The 20,000-nt window shown below is 39.5% G+C and overlaps 1 protein-coding gene and 1 long non-coding RNA gene across 5 annotated transcripts in view; one reads left to right on the plus strand and one right to left on the minus strand.

Annotated features, from left to right (window-relative positions):
* eomesa (eomesodermin homolog a) overlaps positions 1-10,731 on the minus strand; it is a 14,771-nt gene extending 4,040 nt beyond the window's left edge. Inside the window, exons 1-4 of one of the 4 annotated variants that reach the window (XM_087294956.2) lie at positions 10,648-10,731; positions 1,433-2,153; positions 1,133-1,287; positions 444-565 (exon numbers count right to left, since the gene is read on the minus strand). In XM_087294956.2, the coding sequence (XP_087151082.1) occupies positions 444-565; positions 1,133-1,287; positions 1,433-2,142 (987 nt within the window). In that variant the 5' untranslated portion in view covers positions 2,143-2,153; positions 10,648-10,731. Of the gene's footprint in view, positions 1-443; positions 566-1,132; positions 1,288-1,432; positions 2,281-3,045; positions 3,477-10,647 lie in introns of those variants that run through there. The other 3 variants (XM_087294955.2, XM_087294954.2, NM_131679.3) reach the window with 3 other exon arrangements.
* Positions 3,047-19,547, plus strand: LOC147832401 (uncharacterized). The gene is made up of 3 exons (XR_015516335.2): positions 3,047-3,246; positions 3,392-3,450; positions 19,329-19,547. It is a non-coding gene; the product is annotated as an uncharacterized LOC147832401 (long non-coding RNA).
* Positions 19,548-20,000: the final 453 nt, after the last annotated feature.

A 20,000-nucleotide genomic window follows, 5' to 3' on the forward strand; every position in this document is an offset into this window, starting at 1 on the left:
CTCATCTTTATCTTTAAAAATGTGCAAGAGGCATCAGTTCTTTGTAACGACAAATATATCACAATCACAAAGAGCTTTCTGTGTAAGAAGAAATACAAGTGAACGTAGAAAATAGCCACTCTAAAAATGCTGGCTTGTTTCAAGCCAATATTGAGTTAAATATATTGATAAATCTAATATTTTTAACATTTCAAATCAACCTAACACCGTTTAAACGTTCTGCTTTACATTTAGATCATCTGTGTGGCTTTTTAGAATTAGAAATTAAATATTACTAACATTAACATAATTTAAAGTCTGCTTAAATTGAAAAAAAGTGCAATAAACAAAAACAACAAGAGCTCATGTTTGTGCATTTATAACTATTTTCTCCATCAACAACTGCTAAATTAAACATGGCTTACATTTAAACAATGAGCATTGCTGCTATATTAATTGTTTACCTGAGTATTGTTGTTATTTGCTCCTTTGTTGTTGGTTAGCTTCAGTTTTCCGAAAGATATTTCTTGTCTCATCCAGTGCGCTCCAGTGTTTGGTGACTCTGGGTGAACATAAACCTTGTTTCCTGAAAGAAAAATGCACTCGATGAACTTAAACACCCGTCCAGTGAAAATATCATTAGAAAAACTAAACAGATGCATCATGACTAAGAAGATTTGTTTAGATTAATTCTAATACTTAAAGGAAAATAACACATCCACCCCCGCGCTGTCAGGTGTCATCTCTGCAGATCGCTTGCGTTTTAAATGAAACTCATTTTTAAACCGAATGACATGTCAGGGATTTTAAAAAACATCGAATTTATTAAACAAACAATTTTGCGCATCTAAAAGTATTTTCGGATCCCGACATTCAAGTTTTAATCTAATAAAAAAATTCGTTTCAGTTTGTGCATTTCGTTTGTATTAAAACTAAAAAAATCTTCGATGTTAATTTAATTATTTACTTCGATTATCAATAAAAGCATCGAACGAAAATTAAAATCGAATATCCAACTTAGATTTTCGTTTTATTAAATTGTTTTAAACAATTTTAATTTAATACAGTCTTTGTCGGAGATAAAACACATTTGACTCAGTGTTAACAGGCTGTTTTATTTGCTCAAATTATTTTAACATTTTAATTCTCTCACCTTGCATGTTGTTGTCCGCTTTCCCGCAGGTCACCCACTTTCCGCCCTGAAATCTCCAGTGGTTCGGATCGGCCAGAACAATCTCCACAAACACATTATAATGCGCAGTCAGGTTCAGTCCAGTGATATTAAAACTCAGAAAGGGGAACATTCGCCTGGGAATACACATTTAACAACATTAAAATTCCATTACGCACTGAAGGAAAATTAATATTCGTTACGCACTTCTGCTAAACAATTTTATTCAATAGTTTGAATCATGATCTCAGTTTTAAATATTTGTAATGCTTCATTTCTTACCTGCCCTGTTTAGTTATGATCATCTCAGTTTGATGGCGGTGAAATTTGAGCCACAGCGGTCTGTTGCACAGGTAGACCTGCGCCCGCGCCGCGGAGCCCGAACCTGGAATGGGCATCGAGCTGAGACTGGAGCCTGGACCGGGATAGGACGGGTACAGACACCCGGGACCCTGTCCGAACTGATAACCACCCCCAAACTGACTCCTGCTGGCGCACACGGCGGATGAGAACCCGGCGGGTGGAAGAACCGAACCGTAATGCAGAGACGACGAATACCGGGAGCCATTCGAGCCGCTGTACACCGACCCGGTCTGCCCTCCGTACGGGAACAGAGAGCAAGGGTTGGCCACGTCAGAACTCGGTTGAGAGGACGATATGAAGTATCGATCAGTGCCCAGATCATCGATGTTGTATCTGCGGGTGCTGGAGAGCTCATCATCCGCGCCGATCACCGGAGAACTTTTACGCGCGTCCGGTGCGGCGGTGGCTGCTGCTGCTGCTTTAGTCCCGGTAAAGCTCTCACTGTCAGCATCATCCATCAGAAACTTCTTGGCACCAGAACTCTGCTCCGAATCCGTCCGGTCCATGTCCTGAAAGTCGATCTGCGTTGACCCCGGGCTATTATTGGTGCTTTCGGAGGACGAGGACAGGTTGTAGAAGGTCTTGGGTAAGTTTACAGATGCGCCAGGGAGGATGCTTTCTAACTGCATTCTTCACTGTGCTGATAAAGGGATGAGGATCAGTGGAAAGCAAGGCGGAGATCAATAAGTAGATCACACCAGGACGCGGCTCCGTGCGCCCCGCAGCTTGACCTCTGAAGCGACACCTCCGGATTTTTCAACTGTAATCTGTGAGTGACAGAATTGTTTGAGAGACTTTATATATTATGATCTCACTCGTGTGGGCGGGGCTCCGCGCAATTCGTGCGCTCAGGTCGTTTTCTCATTGGCTTGGAGGCCTTCGCTTTTAAGTAGCTATTCCAGAATAACATGCATTTAGTCTTGGATTCTGAGGTTTTTTTGTTTAAAATTAGGATTCAGTCAGATGGTTAAAGTCTGTCATCATTTAGCTAGTCACCTTTCATTTGTTTAAAACATTTCTTCTGTTTAACACAAAAGAAGATATTTGGAAAAATGTTGGAAACCTGTGACTTCCATATTTGTTTTTCCTAGTATGGAAGGCAATGGCTACAGGATTTAAGCTCTCTTTAAATGATGTTATTTTGTGAAGAATCTCAAAGGTTTTGAAACCATTTGACTAATCGATTGCATTTTTTTGGGGTGAAATATCCCTTTAGGACTTAATATCTGCTTTTCTATTATTATTAGTAATTATTGTAACATTTATTTATGCATTTAAAAACCTTGTTTAGTCGAAACTACATGTCTAGAATTCGTTTCCAGCCAATTAATGAGTGTTAATTCGCGACTGACATTGAACCCGCAGAGGAACTTGGAAGTGGATTGACACCATTTATAGAGGCACTAAAAACAAAACAATTAACGAGTCCTCCAGGCTGACCTGAGAACGGTTTTTATCTAAATACACTTGAGCTCGGCTGAACTTGGCAACCCGAATAATTAACAAACGATTAATGAGGAAAGCAAACTCACCACAAACTGACAGACAGGAGCGCCGTGCGTTGAGTTTCTGGTGCATGTGGCGGGGCTTAAACTTGACCTGGATCAGTGTGTTTGGGGTAAATCAATCTGCACCTGCACACGCAGGGTATCAAGGGCAGGAGATCCCTTCGCTTTTCGTCTGTTTTCAAGAGATTGAGTCCAAAATTCGCTCTGATTTCAGCGAAATGCGGAGTAAGTTTCTTCACACGCGCATGTAAACATTCAAACAGTCAGTGAGCATTTAATGTGCAATCACCCAAATGCATTTCCCGTGTAAAAGTATAGTTTATTAATCTATTTAAGTGCATAACCTATGTGCATTTCTATTGTGTTTCAGCGTGTGAGGACTAAACCCGACGAAAAGAACTGAAGGAGGATGTTTTCGGCGTGCACGAGGTGAGTGTGGCGTGAGGCGCGCGCGTGTGCGTCACCTGAGGGTTTCTGTAAAAAAGCCTTTAATATTAACAATATAAATTCGATGATGAAAATATACTGCGTTTTCTTATGTAATGTATATTTTATTTAAATTCAAGATATTGAAAAATACAATTAGTATAATTTTGAGCAGTAAAATAAATGAAGATAAATATAAATAAAAATACGCTTCAATTCGTAATTTCTAAATAATAGCTATAAAAATAGCTGAATGCAAACTTTATTTTAAAATGTGCACCAAATCATCAAAGAAGATCTGAACACATTTTCAAGACGCGAGAAGAAAGAGAGAGAGAAAAAAAAACACCCAGGTCAACAGATGGAAAAACAATTGAGCCCCAGTTCACCATAAGGTAATATCTGATTGTCTTTATCATCAGGCGGTGGTAATAAAAAAGAGAGGGGCGGGGGCAAATCCCAACCCCTTTCCAAGCGCAGGGAAACCGGCCAATTATTTTTCCGTGTGAAGGAACCGGTGATAGTGAAGGAAGAGACAGCCGGGCGGATAGACACCGCCTTATTAAAAAAAACCCTTCTGTACCACAAATCTGATGATAATAAAAAAAAGAGAGACAGACAGACAGCACGTAAAAGCGCTCCTTGACGCGCGCGAGATGCGATCCGGAGTCCCGCTGACCCACCGGCGATAATGGTCGGTTACCCGGAAAGGGTCACGCGCACAGCGGAGAGATCTTTAATGAAAACCCCACCGGGTGTCCTCATCAAACACATCCACTGACTCTCTTTAGCTCGTCATTGTAATTAAAATTCCTCGATGACAGCCATGGGCCGGATGACAGATTAAAACGAGTCAGTGATGTATTTAATAAGTCACAGGTTGTGAATATGTTACCCAGAAAACACTGTCGTCCATTAACCTTTTCACACTTGAAATTGCATCCTATTTGACCTCTCTGTATTTGCCTGCAAGGTGATATATCGTTAATAATAACAGCACGGGCTGCATCTGCACGTGATCTGAAAGTTTGTCGTTTATTACCGACGCAAAGTTTTGGATTCGGACTGGTTTCGGCTCAGTCGGTGTGTCTAAATTATGAGATCAAATCCTGAAATGATCACAACTGATAGCAGGAGAAGGTGTGATGTAAAGACGATCCGCACAAAGCACCTGAGAAACGCGCGCGCACACACAGGAATGATTATGCGTTCTCACCTGACAGATCCCGGGTCCCAAGTGCCTTGTAGTTTTTAAGGTGTGAGATTCACAAGGATTAGCTCCCAGCTAAGAGGAATATTGAGATGAGAACGACTTCTCCGAGCAGAATACTGAATTCAGCTCTCACACCAGTGCACTCTCACACATAAAGCTGCTTCAGTGGAGTTTGCTTCTTTAAAGGATCCAGATTTAGATTTGAACATGCGACTTACATTCTTCACAATGAAGGTTTCAGAAGAGAACCATTCCAGTATGGGCAAGAGCACTCTAAAAGTCCTGGGTTGTTGTATCTCAGTGTGGAGTCAAATACAAACACAACCATTGCAATCAAATGTTTTTAATTAAATTTACAACCCGAGTATTGAGTTTGTCCATATCTGACCACACATTCATTAAAATAAAGCTTACAAATGAGTTTTTCAAAGCAGAAGAACCACTTCAGCATCCTCGCTCTAATATGCTGGGTTGCTGTAACACAATGTTGGGTCAAATATGGACACTATTGGAGTAAAAAGTGTGATTAAAATTCAACTGAAGGAGTGTAAATAAAAATATCAATCTAAAACCTGCTGGGTTCTTTTACCTAAATTTTTCTACCCAAGTATTGAGTTTGTCCATGTTTACCCCAACATTTACAATCTTTAAAATAAAGGTTAGGTTTTCAGAGGAGAAGAACTTATCAGAATGGCAAAAGTCACTGTAAAAATGATGCGTTGTTGAATCTAAATGCTGGGTCAAATATGGAAACACAACCTTTGGAATAAAAGGTGTCATTTTAAAACTAGATAAAACTATGAACACAATGCTGGGCCTGACTATAGTTGACTGAACATTGGGGTACAACAACCCAGCATTTTATTAGAGTGAACATGCCAATAAATAACCTTTATTTAAAAAAAAAATCACTCTCTGGGTTGTTGTAACTCAATATTGGGTCAAATATGCAAAAACACACCAGTTAAAAATGTCTTTTAAATTTAATTAAAGGCAATTGTTCATATTTAAACCAACATTTAGTTACAACAACCCAGCATTTTTAGAGTGTATATAAAATATTAGTCTCAAAATTGTTGGATTATTTCAACCAAATCTTGAATCAAACATGGACAAACAAAATAATTTTTAATGACATTTTTCTATTCAACTATTGCATTTGTCCATGTCTGACACAACATTGGGTTACATCAACTTGGCATATTATAGAGTGTATATAAAAATATCATCTAAAAAATAATGCTGGGTTATTTTAACCAAATCTTGAGTCAAATATGACATAATGTTAGGTTAATTATTTTAAAATTAATTTTAAATTATATTTTTCTACTCCAATAATGAGTTTGTCAATGTCTGACCCAACATTGGGTTACAACAATCAGCATATTTTAAATGTGTATATAAAAATATTAATCTAACAATGCTGGGTTATTTTAACCAAATCTTGAGTCAAATATGGACAAACAAAAAATACATTTTAAATGACCTTTTTCTACCCAACTATTACATCAATTTGGCATATTTTAGAGTGTGTAAAATATCATCTAAAAAAATGCTGGGTTATTTTAAACCAAATCTTGAGTCAAATATGGCATAATGTTAGAATAATTTCTTTAATTACATTTATATGACTTTTTTTACCCAGCTATTGGGTTTGTCCATATTTGACCCAACATTAGAATAAAGCAACCCAGCATACTTTAAAGTGCATATAAAAATGTCCACTTGAGAAATGCTGGGTTACTTTAACCACATCTTGAGTCAAATATGGACAAACACAACATTGGGTTAATTTTTAAAATTAATTTTTAATGACATTTTTCTACCCTATTGAGTTTGTCCATATCTGACCCAACATTGGGTTACAATAACCCAGCATTTTTTAGAGTGTATATACAAATATCAATCCTAAAATTGTTGGGTTATTTCAACCAAATCTTAAATCAAATATGGGCAAACAAAACAAATGAATTTTAAATGACATTTTTCTACCCAACTATTGAGCTTGTCCACATCTGACCCAACATTGGGTTACATCAACTTGGTATATTATAGAGTGTATATAAAAATATCATCTAAAAAATGCTGGGTTATTTTGAGTCAAATATGGCATAATGTTAGGTTAATTAATTAATTAATTTTTTTAACCCAGCTATTGGGTTTGTCCATATTTAACCCAACATTAGAATAAAGCAACCCAGCATATTTTAAAGTGTAAATAAAATGACCACTTGAGAAATGCTGGGTTATTATATCTTGAGTCAAATATGGACAAACACAACATTAGTTTGATTTTCAAAATTAATTTTAAATTGCATTTTTCTACCCAACTATTGAGTTTGTCCATATCTGACCCAACATTGGGTTACAACAATCAGCATATTTTAGAGTGTATATACAATATCATCTACAAAAATGCTGGGTTATTTTGACCAAATCTTGAGTCAAATATGGACAAACACTTTAAATGAGATTTTTCTACCCAAGTGCAGTCTATATCCAAATCCCCATCTAAAAATGCTGGGTTGTTTTAAGTATGGAGTAACCCATCATTTAGTTAATTTTTAAAATTAAATATGAGACATTTTTCAACTATTGGATTTGTTGATATGAAACCCAACATTGTGTTAAAACAACCCAACATTTCCTCAGGAGCATCAATAGTGTAGCAGCAACACGATTCAGTCTGATATTACTTGAAACTCGATTGTCTGATTACCTGCTTTGTTCAGTATTTTCCCCTCAGTGTGTTTATCTTGCAAGACGAGCAGCTTCAGCTCTTAAACGTGTCTGATAAAGGGGCTTCACTGGCTCTGCATCTTCAGCCCATCATAACAGCATTTGTGTGTAGCGCATTATCTGTGTGCAGATGTGTGTTACGAGCACGGGAAATGTGTGTATGTGTGTTTGCATGTGTGCAATCTAGAGATGTGTGAAGAATTTGGGGAAAAGGGGCTAAAAATCTGTGAAAAGACAGAGAGGGGGGCTGGAACTCAGCTGGAAACTGATTGGCTGCCAGCCTGAGGAGGAAATAAGAATCTGCTGTCCTCTCCGGTCTGGGACCTCGGTGACCAGGCGCAAGATGTCTGCCACGGCCCCCGAGGGCCCGCGGCGTCCCCTCAACACTCCTCTGCCTCTGAAAGCGTCTTTCTCCTTTTATTATTGACTGGAAATGCCACCCAGTCTCCCTTTCCCTCCCTCGTTTTTCCTGCGCTGCACAGGAGAGAGAGTCGGGCGGGCGAAAGGCTGTGGGTGAATCAGGGTCACTCAAAATCAATACCGTGCTTTTAGACGGGACGGATACATAGGGGACGGTAATAGTCTTAAATGTTCTTTTGGAACTCTCTGAGGCTTTGACTGAAGAGTTGGGAGACTTGACGAATCACGGCACTTTTTTTAATTTTCAAATAACGGTGAGTGCTTGCATTGTGGATCTGGGTCAGGCGCGGTGGTTTGTTCAAGCTACGCTTACTTATTTAGCAGATTATAAAGAGCAACTTCACTATTATAAGCAAAACACATCAGAATGATGCAATCTTCTACTAATAACACACATAAAACACACACTATAGTCAAACACAACATTAGGCTCATTTATAAAATTAACTTTAAATGATATTTTTCTACCCAACTATTGAGTTTGTCTATATTTAACCCAACATTGGGTTACAACAACCCAGCATTTTCATTCATCCATTCATTTTCTTTTCAGCTTAGTCCCTTTATTAATCAGCGGTCGCCACTGCAGAATGAACCAACTTATCCAGCATATGTTTTGCCTTTCTAGCTGCAACCCATCACTGGGAAACACCCATACACACTTATTCACACTTATACACTACGGCCCACCCCATCACAACAACCCAGCACTTTCCTACCCCAACACGGGGGGGAACATGCAAACTCCACACAGAAACGCCAACTGAACCAGCCGAGACTTGAACCAGCAACCTTCTTGCTGTGAGGCGATCGTGCTACCCACTGTGCCACAGTGACACCCAACCCAGCATTATTTAAAAATATCAATCTAAAAACATGCTGGGTTATTTTAACCAGCACTGAGTCAAATCGGGAAATCCAACATCGGGTTAATTTGTAATACAGTTTCTACCTAACTATTGGATCGGTCCATATTTAACCCAACATATGGTTACATCAACCCAGCATTTTCATTCATTCATTCATTTTCTTTTCGGCTTAGTCCCTTTTTTCATCAGGGGTTGTCACAGCGGAATGAACCGCTAACTTATCCAGCAAATGTTTTACACTGCGGTTACCCTTCCAGCTGCAACCCATCACTGGGAAACACCCATACAAACTTTTTAACACTTATACACTACGGCCCACGCCGTCACAACAACCAAGCGTTTTCCTACGCCAACACGGGGAGAACATGCAAACTCCACACAGAAAAGCCAACTGACCCAGCCGGGACTTGAACCAGCGACCTTCTTGCTGTGAGGCGATCGTGCTACCCACTGTGCCACCGTGACACCCAACCCAGCATTATTTAAAAATATCAATCTAAAAACATGCTGGGTTATTTTAACCAGTCAAATATGAAGAAACCCAACATCGGGTTAACTTGTAATACAATTTCTACCTAACTATTGGATCGGTCCATATTTAACCCAACATTGGGTTACAACAACCCAGCATTTTCATTCATTCATTAATTTTTTTTTTCGGCTTAGTACCTTTATTCATCAGGGGTTGCCACAGCATAATGAACCGCCAACTTATCCAGCAAATGTTTTACACTGCGGATGCCCTTCCAGCTGCAACCCAGTACTGGGAAACACCCATACACTACGGCCAAGTTAGCATACCCAATTCCCCTATAGCACATGTGTTTGGACTGTGGGGGAAACCGAAGCACTTGGAGGAAACCCATGAAAACACGAGAAGAACATGCACACAGAATTGCCACAGTGGGTAGCACGATTGCCTCACAGCAAGAAGGTTGCTGGTTCAAGCCTTGGCTGGGTCAGTTGGTGTTTCTGTGTGGAGTTTGCATGTTCTCCCCGTGTTGGCGTGGGTTTCCTCCGGGTGCTCCGGTTTCCCCCACAGTCCAAACACATGCACTGTAGGGGGATTGGGTTAGCTAAATTGGCCGTAGTGTATGAAAGTGTATGGGTGTTTTCCAGTACTGGGTTGCAGCTTGAAGGGCATCCGCTGTGTAAAACATATGCTGGATAAGTTGGCGGTTCATTCTGCTGTGGTGACCACTGATGAATAAAGGGACTAAGCTGAAAAGAAAATGAATGAATGAATGAAAATGCTGGGTTGTTGTAACCCAATGTTGGGTTAAATATGGACAAACAGTCAGTAGTTGGGTAGAAAAATATCATGCCACATGCGCTATAGGAGAAGTAATGAACTAAATTGGCCGTGGTGTATGTGAACGAATGCAAGCATGTATGGGTGTTTCCCAGTGTTGGGTTGCAGCTGGAAGGGCATCCGCTGTGTTAAACATGTTGGAAAAGTTGGCGGTTCATTCCGCTGTGGTGCTATCCAGATTAATAAAGGGACTACACCGAAAAGAAAATCAATAAATGAATGAATATAGTGTAATACTGTAGTCCACTTTAGTTTTTACTATAGTAAACTAGTGTAGAGTCACACAGTCAACTAAAACTACAGCATTGAGTAATTTGTTTGTATTATTATAATTATTGTATTACCCTAGCAACTATAGAATCAGCACAACAGATCATTCACTATATTATCATAACATCTGTGGAATCACCCCAGTAAATTCATTCAAGCAGTAGTATGGTTAAGCACACTGCAGTGTTTACTATAAACTACTATTTAATGTGGTATATGGGACAAATTAATATTCAGTTATGTGTCTCATTTTGTTTACATTGTAAACAGTGCCTCCAGTAGGTGATGTTACGCTTCTTATTAGTGTTTTAAATGCTTAAGTGCTTTAAATGGCGAATCAAATTCTGAACAGTATTGTTTGCTACAACAGCACTCACCGTCCGCGCGCTCGCGCCCTTTGACCTGTCACGTCAATCGACCGCGCGCACACTTGACGTGACAGCGCAGATCAGCGCGTGCCTTGCGGTGCCATCGCCGCGCGCGCTAAATGTTCCCGGCGTGTATCATACCGCGGCTCCGTTACCGGGGTCAGATGACAGAATAAAAATATGTCAACACCTGTCAACACCTCGTTAGACCGAAGAACAAAAGAGCTCCGTTACACTGTCAAGATTTATTCGGTAAAGTACGCTTTCAGTTTAGATTATTCTGGTGACAGAGCTGTGTGTACAAAAAAAACTAGATAGATAGATAGATGGATAGATAGATAGATAGATAGATAGATAGATAGATAGATAGATAGATAGATAGATAGATAGATGGATGGATGGATGGATGGATGGATGGATGGATGGATGGATGGATAGATAGATAGATAGACAGATGCTATAGCAAATCCATCAGTCCCCATTAAGATAGCTGTACAAGTAAGCTGTTTGTATCTTATTGTAGCCTGCTTTCTACACTGACCAAATGTCCCCAGATGTATAGCAATACCAGTAAATTTTGACCTTGTGTTTAATTTGTTTGGTTCCTATGAGTGAAATGGCTCATAAATCAGACAGAATAAAATATTTTTAAAATGTTAAAATGCAATTTTTTGGGGAAAAAAAATGCTGTGAAGGTTGGGTTTAGGAAAGAGGACACATTAAACGATCTGTAGAGTAGAAACATCATTACAGCTATGGAGACAGCACATAAAACCTGAAAACCCCAACACTAATGTGTGTGTGTGTACACGTGATGATTAAATAATCATAATAAAATAAAATAATAGCATTTATATACTCAGCGGCCACTTTATTAGGTACACCTTACTAGTACCGGTTGGATCCCCTTTTGCCTTCAGAACTGTCTTAATCCTTGGTGGCGTAGATTCAACAAGCTACTGGAAATATTCCTCAGAGATTTTGCTCCATATTGACATGATAGCATCATGCAGTTGCTGCAGATTTGTCGGCTGCACTACCGCTGATACAAGGCAGGATGATCCATGCTTTCATGTTGTCTGAGTCGAGCATCCGAATGTGTGAGCAGAAATGGAGACTCATCAGAGCAGCAACGTTTCTCCAATCTTCTATTGTCCAGTTTTGGTGAGTCTGTGGGAATTGTAGCCTCAGTTTCCTGTTCTTAGCTGACAGGAGCGGCACCCGGTGTGCTCTTCTGCTGCTGTAGCCCATCCGCCTCAAGGTTGGCCGTGTTGTGTGTTCAGAGATGCTCTTCTGCAGAGCTCGGTTGTAACGAGTGCTTATTTGAGTTACTGTTGCCTTTCTATCAGCTGGAGCCAGTCTGGCCATTCTCCTCTGACCATCAACAAGGCATTTGCGCCCACAGAACTGCCGCTCACTGGATATTTCCTCTTTGTCGGAGCATTCTCTGTAAAGCCTAGAGATGGTTGTGCGTGAAAATCCCAGTAGATCAGCAGTTTCTGAAATACTCAGAGCAGCCCGTCTGGCAGCAACAACCATGCCACGCTCAAAGTCACTGAAATCCCCTTTCTTCCTCTTTCTGATGCTCAGTTTGACCTGCAGCAGATCGTCTTAAATTAAATAATTACATTTTAATGGAAAGTTAAATGATGATCTCTTTAGTGAAAGAGAGAAAACTAAAGGAATCAGGAACTGATCATGCGTGGATTCCTGAGAGCTGCATTCATTAGTGTTATCCTTTACAGCAGTATTTCACAGATGACTGCAAAAAAACACTAATAAAAACACAGTAAAAGCTGCTTGTCCAGCGGTGTGTGTTGGTTTTTGCAGTGTGTGTTGGTCTCTCATCACTCCACGCAGCCTCAAGACGACCAGAAGCCCAAATAAAGTTGAATTACAGCGTGCACGCATAGATTCATTCCAACTGAGCCCAAAGTTTACGCTTTGTCGTAAACCCGCTGGCGTTCTGACCCGTTCGCCATGTTCCGTGACCACCCATAAAAGCTCCATGACCCCCGGTGGCCAGAGGTCAGGGGCCGCCCGTCAGCGCGCAGGAAGTGCCGCCATTTTGTTGTCAGAGTGCATCAGCAGCGCATGCACATGAAAGCGACGCATTCCTGCTTTATGATGCGATCGGCTTTACTGGTGCGAGATTCATGAACGCCGCTGACAGGATTAACGCTGAACATCTCATTAGAGGATCCTGGCGCTGAGGGCCGCGGCGGGAGGCGGGCTGAGAAACAGCGACATTTAGACCTGAGGAATATGACGATATATATTATATAGACTATTATTATATCAATCATTCATTCATATCCTATTTGGCTTAGACTCTATATTAATCTGGAGTCACCACAGCGGAATGAACCGCCTTTTTATATCATCGTCTATTGTTTATTTCTTACCATGCAGTGTTTGGAGCAATATGTTTTGATTATTTGGATGTGAATATTATGCATGTAAACACTGCTGAAGTCAAATTTATTTGCCCTCCTGTGCTTTTTTTCCCCGAACATTTCCCCTGCAGATTCAAGAAATGTTCACAGTATTTCCTCTAATATTTGTTTTTCTGGAGAAAGTCTGATTTGTTTTATTTCAGCTGGAGTAAAAGCAGTTTTAAAGCCATGTTAAGGTCAATATTATTCAATATTATTAGTCTTTAATTGTCTCCAAAAGAAACCACTTCCTCTACGCAACAAAAATAAATCTCTCAATGCATTACTTGACAACATTTTTCATGTGTCTCCATATATTGTGAAATGTACATAGTAATATATCATATATTATATTATATTGCAACATATGGGACAATACTGCAGTGAATGCTGCATTCATAAATTAAATAAATACATATTATTACACTATTTAATATATTGTTGTGTATATTGAAATATATCCCACATTATATGAAATTATAAACTGGAAGAGGCATTGTATGTATATCTATATATTCAGTTGAAGTCAAAATTATTAGCTCCCCCCTCACCCCCTTATTTTTCCACAATTTCTGTTTAACAGAGAGCAGATGTTTTCAGCACATTTCTAATCATAATAGTGTTAATAACTCATCTCTAATAACGGATTTATTTTCTCTTTTTCATGATGACAGTAAATAATATTAGACTAGATATTCTTCAGACACTAGTATTAAGCTTTTTTTAGGAAAAAGGAAATAAAAATTAGCTGTTAATTAAAATTTCATCATACCTTTCTCTTTTTATCCTTTTTCAGTCACCTTCATCAATATATTCCTCTAATATTATATATTTATACAACTTTTTAAATTGATTAATATCCTGACATTGTTTGAGAGTCTGATCTAGATTGTATTGCTTGATTGTATAATGATGGTTTGTTCTGTAGACTATCGAAAAAATATATAGCTTAAAGGGGCTAATAATATTGACCTTAAAATGGTGTTTAAAAAAATTTAAAACTGCTTTTATTCTAGCCGAAATAAAACAAATCAGACTTTCTCCAGAAGAAAAAATATTATCAGACATACCAGCCTGATCTCACGAGAAAACGTAAGTATTTTACGTTTTACCAGTTTAGTGGCTAATTCGTACGAATTCGTACGAGTTCAGTCGTACGAAATGGTACGATTTTAAAAAGGAGGCGTGGCACCTGACCCCACCCCTAACCCCAACCGTCATTGGGGGATGAGCAAATCGTACTAAATTGTACGAATTAGATCGTACGAATTCATACGAATTAGCCACTAAATGAAAAAGTTACGAATTGCAGTGAGATTGTGTTGGACATACTGTGAACATTTCCTTGCTCTGTTAAACATCATTTGGAAAATATTTAAAAAAGAAGAAAATAAATAAATCAAAGGGGGCTAAAAATTTTGACTTTATTTCCATCCATCTATCTATCTATCTATCTATCTATCTATCTGTCTGTCTGTCTGTCCGTCCGTCCGTCCGTCCGTCCGTCCGTCCGTCCGTCTAAATATGTACATATACATATACATATGTATGTATGTATGTATGTATGTAAATATATGTAAATGAGATGATTAATAAATATATGTATATGTATATGAGATGATATACGTCAATGTACAAGAAAATATAATCAGATTTATATGATTTATATGTCTTAAATATGTTGAAAAATATATTGATTTATATTAGATAATATAGTATATATAATTATAATATTATATATTGTAGAATATTGAACTTTTAGGAGAAGTTCAGTGCTGTGTGTATGTTAGCTGATCTGCCACATTATGCCAACCTTTATGCATGTATACCTCCACAGCGCAGTGTTGAGGACTGAAATGTCATGTTGATGATGAACTGTCTGACATGTGGAGGAATGAAATGTGGATGAAAAAAGCGATGCTGTTAATGATCATTTAATCTATAATTCTATCATCTACATTTTACAATATATGAATCAATACATATGGCTAATGTAAAATATGTCATGCAAAAATCTGATTTGGACTATTGTTGATCAACCTCTCTGTAAACCTCTCTGAGCTGGCTTAACTCATAAAAACACACATGCAGTAATATCAATGGATTTGAATGGGTTTTTATATGAATCAAAATATAATAGAATATCCATCCATATATTGCTATATATTTTCTAATATATGAGGAAGTTTCCCATACAATGCAATATATTTTCTAATGTATAGCAATATAAATTCTAGCATATTGAAATATATTTTTGTTTCATAAGGGCTGTTATACAATGACTTGCCTAATTATACTAACTTTACCCTAATTACCCTAGTGAAGCCTTTACATGTCACTTTAAGCTGTATAGAGGTGTCTTGAAGAATATCTAGTCTAATATTATTCACTGTCATCATGACGAAGATTAAAGTAATCAGTGATTACACTGCAAAAAATGCTTTTCTTATTTAGATTTTTTGTCTTGTTTCTAGTCTAAATATCTAAAATTTCTTATATCAAGAAGCATTTTCTACACAAACAAAACATCTTGTCTTATTTTGAGAAATAATATGCCAATATTAAGTGAGTTTTTCCTTAAACCAAGCAAAATAATCTGCCAATGGGGTCAGCAAATTAATCTTGTTTTTTCTTTTGACATAAGATTATTTTGCTTACCCCATTGGCAGATTATTTTGCTTGGTTTAAGGAAGTAAGAAAAGCGTTTTTTGCAGTGTAGAGATGAGTTATTAACACTATTATGATCAGAAATGTGTTGAAGCAATCTGCTCTCCGTTAACCAGAGATACTGGTGTAGAAATATACATGGGGGCTAATAATTCTGACCTCACCTGTACTGTATATCAGATATTAGTGCATGGTCTGCTTCACCTGTGCTCTCTGTAGGCATTTATTGGTTCTCTCTCGTGACACTCGCTCTTTAAAGAGATGGATGTCGGTGTTGGTGCTCTGAGGATCAGATGCCTGTTTGCTGTCAGAGCTTTTCGGCCAAATCTTCTATAACGTCAAATGACCCCTGAATGTTCCCCGAAACACAAACCCCGAACAAATCAGCGCTGAAACTTCAACAGAGAGTCCTGTCAGCATTTACTCACTCCAAACTAGGCATGGGCTGCTTTAAGATTCTCATGATATGAAAATATTAGATAAAATATCCCAGTATCATGATGACTGATCTAAAATAAGTTCTTATTAAATGTCTAGGTAAAAAAACAACACTGCAACTGAAAATACATCCGCTGTGTAAAACATATGCTGGAATAGTTGGCGGTTCATTCCGTTGTGGTGACCTATGATAAGTCTGAAGGAGAATCATTCATTCATTTGTTTTCTTGTCGGCTTAGTCCCTTTATTAATCTAGGGTTGCCACAGCGGAATGAACCGCCAACTTATCCAGCAAGTTTTTACGCAGAGGACGCCCTTCCAGCCGCAACCCATCTCTGAGAAACACCCACACACACATTCACACACACACTAATACACTACGGACAATTTAGCCTACCCAATTCACCTGTACTGCATGTGTTTGGACTGTGGGGGAAACCGGAGGACCCGGAGGAAACCCACGCGAAGGCAGGGAGAACATGCAAACTCCACACAGAAACGCCAACTGAGCCGAGACTCGAACCAGTGACCTTCTTGCTGTGAGGCGACAGCACTACCTACTGCGCCACTGCCTCGATTGAAGGAGAATCAATGAATTAATAATGATAAGAAGAATAAAGGTCGCTGGTTCGAGCCCCGGCTGGGTCAGTTGGCATTTCTGTGTGGAGTTTGCATGTTCTCCCCGTGTTGGCGTGGGTTTCCTCAGGGTGCACATACACTATAGGGGAATTGATTAACTAAATTGGCTGTAGTGTGTGTGGGTGTTTCACAGTACAGGGTTGCAGTTGGAAGGGCATCCACTGTGTAAAACATATGCTGGAATAGTTGGCGGTTCATTCCGTTGTGGTGACCCCTGATGAATAAAGGGACTAAGCTGAAGGAAAATCAATGAATTAATAATGATAAGAAGAATAAATAAGTAAATAAATAAGGGCGACATGGTGGCTCAGGGGTCAGCACTGTGGTCTCACAGCAAGAAGGTCGCTGGTTCGAGCCCCGGCTGGGTCAGTTGGTGTTTCTGTGTGGAGTTTGCATGTTCTCCCCACGTTGGCGTGGGTTTCCTCCGAGTGCACATGCACTATAGGGGAATTGATTAACTAAATTGGCTGTAGTGTATGAGTGTGTGTGGGTGTTTCACAGTACAGGGTTGCAGTTGGAAGGGCATCCACTGTGTAAAACATATGCTGGAATAGTTGGCGGTTCATTCCGCTGGGGTGACGGCTGATGAATAAAGGGACTCAGCTGAAGGAAAATCAATATCCTGCAGATTATAGATGTAGATATGCTGTCAAGCTCTGAAAATAACCAGCAGCAGTATCTTTATAAGCAATATGATCATACTGCATGAGAAATATGTCATGTTATGGATTTAGCATGCACTAAATATCCTCTAGCGGGCTCCTCTGAAATAAAGCTGCACTTGTTTTGTTTGTTGTATAAAGCGCGTCTGATTAAGTGTGTGCAGTTGCATTATATCTCTGATTCCTGTCATGCTCTAAAACAACAGAGCCGGTGGATTAGACGTGCGTGGCAGCGGCCGTATGCACACATGCAGATTGAATATTGAATATTCTGCGCTTCTCAGCGCGTCCGCGGTCATCTCTGGGGAACTGCAGCATCGTATGAGAATATTAGCAAACACACGCTTCAGTCTTCACTGTGTACGGCTTCTCTGCAGAGAAGGGATCATTTCAGAAAAGTCAGAATGGTGATGCGGTGTACACTCAGAGCGTCCTGTACAGAACAGATGTGAATGAGCAGTTGTGAGTGTGTCATGGTGAAATGTTCATGAGCAGCTGCTGGCGTGCATGTACAGCTGTTTATTGTGTAGAATCAAGTACACTGTAAGTATTGTGCAGCTTTGAAATATATTTGCTGTAAATGGTCAGGGTCATTCAGTGTTTTGGTTGTGTGTGTGTGTGTGTGTTTGTATTTCTATAAGTGTTAGTGCATCTGTGGTTTCTGTGAGTGTGTGTGCATTTGAGTGTGTGTTTCTGTGATTGATATAAGTGTGTGTGTGTGTGTGTGTGTGTGTGTGTGTGTGTTTCTGAGTGTGTTTCTGTGAGTGTGTGTGTTTCTGTGAGTGTGTGTGTGTGTGTGTTTCTGAGTGTGTTTTTGTGAGTGTGTGCACTTGAGTGTGTCTGTGTGTGTGTGTTTCTGAGTGTGTTTCTGAGTGTGTTTCTGTGAGTGTGTGTGTTTCTGTGAGTGTGTGCATTTGACTGTGTGTGTGTGTGTGTGTTTTTCTGAATGTGTTTCTGTGATTGTGTGTTTCTGTGAGTGTGTGCATTTGAGTGTGTGTGTGTGTGTTTGGTCCGTTTGTGTGTGCGTGTGTGTGTGTGTGTGTTTCTGTGAGTGTTTGTGTTTCTATAAGTGTGTGAGGATGTGTTTCTGTGAGTGTGTGTGTGTTTTTGTGAGTGTGTGCATTTGAGTGAGTTTGTTTGTGTGTTTCTGTGAGTGTGTGGATGTGTGTGTCTGTGAATGTGTGTGTTTCTGTGAGTGTGCATTTGAGTGTGTGTGTTTTGAGTGTGTTTCTATGAGTGTTTGAGTCTGTGCGTGCATATGTGTGTGTGTGTGTATCTGTGGTTATTGTGAGTGTGTGTGTGTGTGCATTTGAGTGTGTTTCTGTGAATCTGTTTCTGTGAGTGTGTGCATGTGATTGTGTTTGTGTGTGTGTGTGTGTGTGTGTGTGTGTGTGTGTGTGTGTGTATGTGTGTGTGTGTGTGTGATTGTGTGTGTGTGTGTGTGTGTGTGTGTGTGTGTGTGTGTGTGTCTATATATCCTGCACACATACACACTGCATTACACACACCTCACACAAGCGGGAGTTCACTTATTTGTAGTTCTATGCTAAGACTATACACTACACACACACACACACAAATAAATACATAGTCATGTTCATACATTTTTTTAAATTCTAAATATTAAAATCTTTCAGGGGTTTAAGATGCTGTATCTGTTAAACACGTCATAACAGTCAAGTGAAACGGCTCCATATATTCAGAAATCCAGCAGAAGGCATGAGAGGGGCGCTGATGTGAAGATAAATGAATGTAAAAGATCTTTGGGTTGACCTCCGGCTGACCCCCGGTCCTGCTCTGATCACGGCCCGCCGCTGACCCATTTCTCGCCTCTGATCTCTCCTCGCAGTACGGGGAAAACATCGACCGCCGGCCGCAGGATGGCAGGTGCTAAAAGTTTGACAGCGCAGGCCAGAGATACATGTTTTGAAGAGAGAGTGATGCGTGTGTGTGTGTGTGTGTGTGTGTGTGTGTGTGTGTGTGCATCTGCACTGACTTGCTGTTTGTTATTTCAGTGCTGTTAATGCACATTCTGTAATTTTGTTAATAAAATATTATATTGATGAAAACAATTTTCATTTTTTGGTATTTTTATTTGATTTTCATTCATTCATTTATTCTTATTTATCAGGGGTCGCCACAGCGGAATGAACCGCCAACTATTCCAGCATATGTTTTACACTGCGGATGCCCTTCCAGCTGCAACTCAACACCCAAACACTCATTCACACACACACTCACACACTACAGCCAGTTTAGCTGATCAGTTCCCCTATAGCGCATGTGTTTGGACTGTGGGGGAAACCAGAGCACCCGGAGGAAACCCACACCAACACGGGGAGAACATGCAAACTCCACACAGAAATGCCAACTGAGCCAGCCAAGACTCGAACCAGCAACTTTCTTTCTGTGAGGCGCAGTGCTACTACCTGAGGCACCACTTTTTTTTATTTATTTATTTTTAGATTATTATTATTAATAAAATTTTTCAATAAATGTGTATTTTTATGTTTTATTAGCC

This window comes from Danio rerio, chromosome 19, assembly GCF_052040795.2.
Source record: "Danio rerio strain M-AB ecotype USA chromosome 19, GRCz13ab, whole genome shotgun sequence".
Taxonomy (NCBI): domain Eukaryota; kingdom Metazoa; phylum Chordata; class Actinopteri; order Cypriniformes; family Danionidae; genus Danio; species Danio rerio.